Here is an 8,461-nt window from a genome sequence, read left to right on the forward strand (position 1 = left end):
CTACCTCTGGCCATCAATCTCCGACCACCTACCTCCGGCCATCGACCTCCGACCTCCGGCCATCGACCTCCGACCTCCGGCCACCGACCACCGGCCACCAACCTTTGACCTCCGGTCACCTCCTCCGACCGCCGGCCACCACCTCCAACCAACAACCACCACTCCCTCAACTACACAAAACACTAAAGTGGTAATTTTGCTATACCCTTATCCTGATTCTCTAATTTTCTTTATATATGATATTATTTACTGCTATGATTTTTTTTTATTTTGGCTACTGAGCTAATTCACCCATGATCATATATACACATTTTTTAAAGTACAAAAGAAATACAAGTTTTTTAAAAAGATGATTGACTAACTAACGCTCATCTTGAAACTCAACTTTTTTAAAAGATGGAATGTGATACACCGAAAATTCAAAAGATTGATATAATTGTTAGAATATCAAAAATTCAAGGAAATCTAGCTACTTAGACCCAAATTAAAAAAGATTTATTTTTCTAATTATTCAAAAATATATTATAAACCTGCAATTTTTTTTTAATTCAATAACTCCGGTGTAAGTACGTAAATTTCTTTAATTTCTTAGATTCTTACAATTATAAAAACTATATCTTATTTATAAACTTTATTATTCAGGAGACGTAATTATTTACTTTTGAGGTTGAATGTTCCATGTTTTATTCACGCCCGCCTTACAATTCTTGGCAGACGTAAATAATAACATATTGATCCAATCCCAAACCAATTGGCATTAGAAAGTTAAGTATCCAAACACAGCCATCCAATATTTACATGAATTCTACAATACATATTGCGCGTGTACGGTGGTGATAATGACATGGGTAGGGCAAAGGAGATATTTTTCAATCGACTTAACGTATCAACCAACTCGATTGAAAAATATTTCCTTTGCCCTACCCATGTCATTATCACCACCATACACGCGCAATATGTATTGTAAAATTCATGTAAATATTGGATGGCTGTGTTTGGATACATAACTTTCTAATGCCATTCGAAGCTTCTAGAGGCCGCGGTTTCAACTGGTAGTATCAAGCTCCATCCTCACTGCTCTTCCCATCAGGTGACCCACCTCCTCTTCGCAGATGACTTGTTGGTGTTCACTGAAGGTAGCATGCACTCACTGTCGGGGGTGAGAGAAGTAATGAGCATGTTCAAACGTCTGAGTGGCCTAGATATGAACCCAGCAAAATCAGAAAGTTTTTTGGGGGTTATTCTGATATTGAGATTGATGTCTTGAGTGCTTTCTCTGGTATAAAAGTTGGTTCCTTCCCAACAAGATACCTTGGTCTTCCTCTCAACTCTGCAAGGATAACCTTTGCCACCTTACAACCTTTCCTTGAGAAAATCACCTCCAAGCTACACTCTTGGACTGTAAAGTCTCTTTCCTTTGCTGGAAGAATTAGACTCGTATCATCAGTCGTCTACGGAATGGTTAACTTTTGGAGCTCGGTGTTTAATCTGCCAAAGAGGTTTTATGAAAAGGTAGACTCTCTGTATGCAGCTTTCCTATGGAAAAATAAGATAGGTTCTGCACAGGGAGCTCGAGTGGCTTGGCAGGATGTCTGTAGACCGAAGGTGGAAGGGGGCTTAGGAATTCGGAGACTGCAAGATTTTCAGATTGTATTCCAACTAAAGCTGATCTGGAACTTCTTTGCAAATGCTGGTTCATTGTGGGTTGCCTGGCTCAAATGTAATGTTTTCCACAGGAAGAGTTACTGGCTCTTGGAGGACAACCAACGGCTCTCTCGAACAGTAAAGTGTATGCTATAACTCAAACCTCGCCTCAAGGAATTTCTCCGGTGTGAAATTGGAGATGGACGAACTGCTTCTTTCTGGTATGATAACTGGTGTGAACTGGGTCCTTTGCCGGATTTTATTCAAGGAAATGGACCGCAACATTTGCGGGTAAGGAGGAATGCTGTAGTTTTTGTGGCAGTGCGAAATGGAGAATGGAGGATGCCGCCGGCATGATCTGATTCTCAACAATCCTTCATGGCAATTCTCACATCTATATCTCCTCCAAATGATGGAAAAGGGTCTGATACGTATCTCTGGAAAAGGTTGTCAGGATCTTTTGCTCAGAAGTTCTCGTCCAAGGAAACTTGGGAGCTACTAAGATCTCCATCTCCTCTGGTTCCGTGGGGCAAGAAAGTATGGTTTAAGGAAGCAGTGCCGCGTTACTCTTTTATAACGTGGCTCGCCTTTCAGGGAAGGTTGCCTACCAAAGACAGGCTGCGAAATTGGGGATCAATGTCCCTCCAAGCTGTGTGCTCTGTTCGAATGGGATTGAAACTCAGGATCATCTTTTCTTCCACTGTGCTTATTCGTCAGAGGTTTAATGAGCTTTTGCAGACAGAATTATTCCATCCCCTCTATCGGGTTTAAGTTCTATCTCCTCCTGGATCCTTCAAGTGGTGCAACAAACGTCTACCAATGCAGCAACTATCATCAAACTCGTTCTCCAGGTTTCTTGCTATCTTATTTGGTGCGAAAGGAATGCAAGGCTCTTCACCATTGCTACATCACCATTTCCAGTGGTTCAAGACGGGGTTGATCGTACAATTCGTGATCGTCTGCTCTCCATTCCTGGGGCTACAACTTCTCCTTCCTCCCTTTAGCTTATTACTTCGGTTGTACACTACAAGAAAACAGGCTAACGGCCACTGTAGTATTAGTCGCTAAATAGTCGTTAAAATAATTTATACGACTATTTAGCGACTATTTACTGTTGTAGTTAAAATTTTGTCGCTAATTCATATAATCGTTAAATAGTCGTTATTTAGCGACTATTTACCGATGATATACTGTTGTCGTTTAATCGTCGTCGTATTGTCGCTATTTCCTCACCCGAATTGGTGACAATTTGCCGACAATTTAACGACTTTGTGGACCTTAGTCGTTGATTTGTCGCTAAATTTAGCGACTAATCTGCAACGAAGTTGCGACTTTTTACTTGAATAAAAAACTTGCAATACTTTAGTCTGAAATTAGTCGTTGTATTTAACGACTCTATGGTGTCAAAATGACGACAATGTAGCGACTACTTTGATTTACAAAATAATGAAATTAACTGGCTTTTATTGTTTTGTAATCATTTTTATTGTTTTGTAATCCTGTTTTTAATACTGATTTACTAAATGAAAAATCATATGAAAAATCATTATAAACATAACCATAATTCTGAAAGCAGTTCATACACATGTCCAAAATAGAAATCAAACCAAAAGCAATGAAAGAAAAAGTTTATGACACATACAAACTGAGAACTTAGTTCTTGAGTTAAGAAACAATAGAGATCATGGAGTTGTTGATGGAAGATTGTCCTCCTCACCTGTTTGAGAGGCTATAAACTCCAGGTAGGCTGGATTAGTGTGGCGCATAAACTTGGCCATCATCGTCAACTCCTGCTTTTGCTCAGCCATAAGGAGAGCAGTCTCTTTTTCTCGAGCAGCAGCTTCAGCTCTGAGAGTTGCCTGAATTTCAGCCTGAACTTCAATCTGACGTTGAGCTTCCTTAAGTTGCTCTTGCAATGATAGAAAGGCTTCGGCTTGTGATGGTTGATTGCCCTTTCCCTTTCCAAGAGTATCTTTGAGGCTTCCAACACCATAAGGTGTTCCTCGTGAATCCTTCTCAGTGCACTGTTTTAAGCAAAAGAAAAATTGTAAGTAAAGAGCAAAAGAAATGAATGATCGAGTAGAAATGCTACTTTACCTCAAGAAAGATAGCAGTACATTCATCTGTGGTGAGCTCCCGACGGTGTGAAGTACCATCTGAAATAGTTGAATCTGCCTCGAGCTCAGCCATCTTCTCTTGCAACTTCTGCTGATAAGCTTGATGTATTTTCTCTGCCTTGCCATCAACATAAGAACCATCCAGCTTTGTATGTGTTTTGAAAAAAACTTCACCCATACTGACCTCTCTTCCAGCAATGTTAGAAATTAAACAATTGTTAGTACTAGATAATATAGAAATGTTGATAAATGAAACTAACAAAATAGAAATGATTTAGTACCAGATCATCTTGGATTTCCCTATATGACTTAGGGCCTGATAAGTGGATGTGAGGACCGAGACCATTACGGTCAGACATACGACACTTGGAATAGGTGTAACTCCTTTGCTGTTGTTCTTCAGTATCCCAATTAGCAACCATCACTTTCCAGAGGTCACCTTCAATCCATGAAGGTTTTATTCGAGCCGTCCTTGCATCGCTAACCATGCCCTTCATCCGGCGGTTACAGATGCTGTTGAAATGTTCTTGAACAGCACCTGTTATCAATGGATCCCAGGTGTGAGTTTTCTACATAACAAAGAGGAGAGTTAGAATTATGTCAGTGAAAACAAGCAACAAACAAAAGTAGAAAACATGTTACAGAGAACAGAACTTACCGCAAACTCCATGAAGTATCTCTCTTTTCTATTGGGAGGCACACAAGTCCAAGTATAATATGGACCATCGAATTTGTTTGTAAAAATCTTGGTAATCTTCCTAACAAGTTGGCCTTTTTTGTCCCGATCAAACCTCCACACACACATGTAAACAATGATAGTTAGTTTGATCAGTTAGAAAGCAACATATTGTCGAACCAAAGACAAACAAGTACCAAACATATTGTCGAACCAAAGACAAACATTACCAAGTTGTCTTCTCCCTAAGACAAACATATTGTCGAACCAAAGACAAACATTCCCTTATGCTACAGACGAGAGTTAAAACAAACCAAATCCACAAACATTACCAAGTTGTATTCGGCCTAAGACAAACATTCAACATTCCCTTATGCTACAGACGAGAGTTAAAACAAACCAAAGCCACAAACATTACCAATTTGCTACAAACGAGAATTAAAACAAACCAAAGAGACAAACATTAACAAGTTGTATTCGGCAACAGTATGGGAGAGAGAACACTCGTAAACTGCTCATGGCCAGAGATTGCAAAGTGTCATCCTGAAGTTGAGGCTCAGCATCGTAATTGTTACCTTGAGAAGTTGGTTGTCGAGAATGACCATGGGACTGCTGCGGTGGAGACAGCGGATGATCCTATGGTTCATTCACGACGTTGTTCTGAACCTTCGTTGTCGACATTGGCGGATCAGGAAGGCGATTGACGGTGTCCTGGATAAGCGTCTGTGGCAGTGGGAAGTTCCGGAAACTCTGGGGGATGACTCGTTGTATCTCTTGTGGTGTGAACGGCGGAGGAATTCGAGCCGTCGGCATGAAAGTGTACTGAGGTGGAAGAGGGTTGTTTCTTCGTCCGGCGGGTGGTGGTGGGTTAGAGGGTCCGACTCTCTGAGAAAGGTTGGGTTGAACCTTTCTCCTTTTGGTTTTAATTTCAGGATTCGACGCCATGAGAGAGGATTCGACGATCGAGGAAGATGGATCGAAGACGATGAAAGAAGAAGGAAAGAAGATGGATCGAAGAAGGATCGAGGAGAAGAAAGGAAGATGGATCGAAGAGAAGATGGAAGATGGATCGAAGAGAAGAAACGATTTAGGGTTTGTCGAAGAAACTTGTGTCGAAGAGGAGAAGTCTTGTGATGCCTGTGGATTGATCGAAGAAGAAAATGATTTAGGGTTTGTCGAAGAGAAGAAGAAAAAGCGATGGATCGGTTTGTGGATCAAATTTTATTTGGGCCTAAGTTGATTTTTGGCCCAAATTCTTTAGTTGAAAATAAAACAAATTATTTACACATTATTAACAACACGTTGTGATTATAATCACAAAAGAGAAGATGGGTCAGATGGTTATGGCTTGGTTATTAAACATTCATCATCCTGGGTTCGAGTACCCCTAGTTGTAAATTTTTATTTGTTTTTTTTATCACTCAAAAAAACTTATGATTCAATATGTGGTGCTTATAAATTCAAATAACTAGAAAACACAAGTTTTTTAATTTTTATTACAAAGAAAAAGAAACATATCTTAAAGCACCAATAATCTTCAGGGTTTTTTCATCATCTTCCGAAGACGATAAATTACACATAAGTTCATCTTCAGGTTCCGCATCTGCAACATCGTAGTCAATGTTTATTGGATATCCCCTTTCCAAATTGTCTACTATGACATCTTCAATTGTGGTCATCAATACATCATCATCATTTTCTGTTTGCAAGAGATTCGGGTCTCCATCAATGTTTCCCCTCAGATTCACTTTTAGAACATTGAGCCATAAATGCTTCGGTTTCTTTATGTATGGGAACGAAATATAACATACCTGTGAGGCTTGAGATGCTGTTTTGCAATCAACGTGTAAAAGTTACACATATTATATGTTAAATGTGATAATGACAATAAATAATTATTGGGGCATTTATATACATACCTAGAATAAATGGTTCGTTCTTATTGTACTTTCTGGATGAAAGAACGTCTACAACGCCACCATTACTTCTCCAAGTGCCTCTACCAATTACAGGGTCATACAACTTGCATTTAAATAGTGTGATCTTCAACCCAAGCATCCTCTCATACTCAAGTTCTATGATATCAGTTATTGTTCCGTAGAAATCTGCAGCGTCAGATGCATCCGCATAATTTTCACCTTTAACAGAGACCCTTGATGTGTCTGTATTTTATAGGTTTTGACCATAGTTTTTAGGATTTTTTTGAGTCTTTTCCTAGGTCCAAATGTGCTTTTAGAGTCCTTTTAGTCTTTTGTGAGTCTTTACAGGTCTTAGGTGACTTTGGAAGGAATCTGAGCATTTTGGGGATGAAAATATGCATCTGGAGCTTAATTGGTTGAAGACTGATCGAGCTAGAAGGAAGATGGAGTAAGAGCAGAAATACATTCCGGATCGACTGATCCTCGTGAGATCAACCAATCCCGTCCCCGACGCAATCTTTCCTTTTCTGATTTAAACCGACTTTTTAGGGATTTATTTTACTATTTAACCACGGGGCTCGACCCTAGAGAACTAACTTTTACTCTACGCCGTTTTTGAGCACTTGTAAGCTTGAGAGAAGATCTCTTTTTCTGAACCCTATTATTTCTCTTTGCAATTCGATTATGATATCTTCATCCTTGTTTTGTTGTGCTTTGATTTCCATGTTTGAGTAATTTCTCTGTTGGGTTTTGGGTTTCAAAGGGGGTTTTATGATTCATTGATTTAGGTTGTTAGATCTGGGATTGATCTGCTGTGTTCTTCATCTATTGTTGTGTTTATTGCTTAAACTAGATTAGCTACCTAGTTTATGACCATAGGTTTAATTCATCTAGGCATCAAAAGTGTTGTTGAATTACTTGAAAGAACTTAGGTGAGCAAGGTGATCCTCGGCCAACGACAGTTGAAGTTGGGGCACCTTGTGAACATAATCGGACTAGAACTTAATGCTTGCTAGGATTGTTTAGATCCAAACGATGGTTTAGGGTTCATTCGATTCCTTGCTTAGATAACTAATACTGCGACAGTAGGTTAGTTTTATATTTGAGATTCGAGTTCAAGAACGGTTCCTAAAGCTATCCCAATCCATCACCCAAATTCGTGATCATAACCCTTGATTGATTCCCTACGCCTAATAATTTCTCTTAAGTTTACAAACTCTTATTTATTTTCAGTTTTGTTCGGTTACTTGCAACACAAACTATCTCTTTGCTTTAGCTAAACTTGGTTTATATAATTTCATAGTGTATCGTTTGGTCTCTATGGTTCGACCCCAAAGTGCTGCGACGACACCACTAGATCGTGGTTGAGTGTGCTTTGGGTTTTAAATTGAAACTTTGATCAATTTGGCGTCGTTGCCGGGGACCAAAATGTTGCCTTTGAAATTTTAGATTCACGTTTAGTCTAAGGTTTCTTTATTTCAGTTACTACTTGCAACTTTATTTCTTGGTTTCAGGTGTATGCATACAAGGAGCAGCAAGAAAACTGATCTGCGCATACTAGGGAACAAGGAATTAGCACAGCTCGAACGCGAGAACTGGAGAGCAAAAGCACAGACCAATTCTATGGCTGACGGAGAGAACACAGGGGCTAACCCGCCCAACCCTCAGCTTGGCATCATCCGACAACAGCAGAGGCAGAACCAACAAGAGCAAGCTGAACTGTACCCACCTCTGAGGCAAGCCACCTTGAGGGATGAAGATGCTCAGAATAGGCTGTTTGCGAATCGATCTGCGATTCAACCTCCCGCTCCTGCAAGGCAAGACTATGAGATTAACCATAGTCTAATCAATCTGGTTCAGAACCGCGTGTTCCACGGTTTGCCATCGGAGAGTCCTCTTGATCACATTGAGGCTTTTGAGCAGCTGACCAGTACGACGAGGTCCAATGGTGTACCCTATGACTATCTAATGCTGACTCTGTTCCAATTCTCTTTGGCGGAAAAGCACTTAGATGGCTGAACTTGTTGGATGCTGGATCACTCACCACTTGGGCGCAATGTAGAGCTGCTTTCTTGAATCACTTCTACACCAAGTCACGCTCAGAC

The 8,461-nt window shown here is 40.1% G+C and overlaps 1 protein-coding gene across 1 annotated transcript; it reads left to right on the forward strand.

Annotated features, from left to right (window-relative positions):
* Positions 1–2,022: 2,022 nt before the first annotated feature.
* LOC147927460 (uncharacterized) lies at positions 2,023–2,648 on the forward strand. Its single transcript, XM_087487466.1, has 2 exons — positions 2,023–2,363; positions 2,525–2,648. The coding sequence occupies exons 1-2, from the start codon at positions 2,023–2,025 to the stop codon at positions 2,646–2,648; spliced, it is 465 nt and encodes a 154-aa protein (XP_087343592.1).
* The last annotated feature ends 5,813 nt before the right edge of the window (positions 2,649–8,461 follow it).

Source organism: Camelina sativa, chromosome 15 (assembly GCF_030686135.1).
Source record: "Camelina sativa cultivar CO46 ecotype springtype chromosome 15, ASM3068613v1".
NCBI classification, from domain to species: Eukaryota; Viridiplantae; Streptophyta; class Magnoliopsida; order Brassicales; family Brassicaceae; genus Camelina; species Camelina sativa.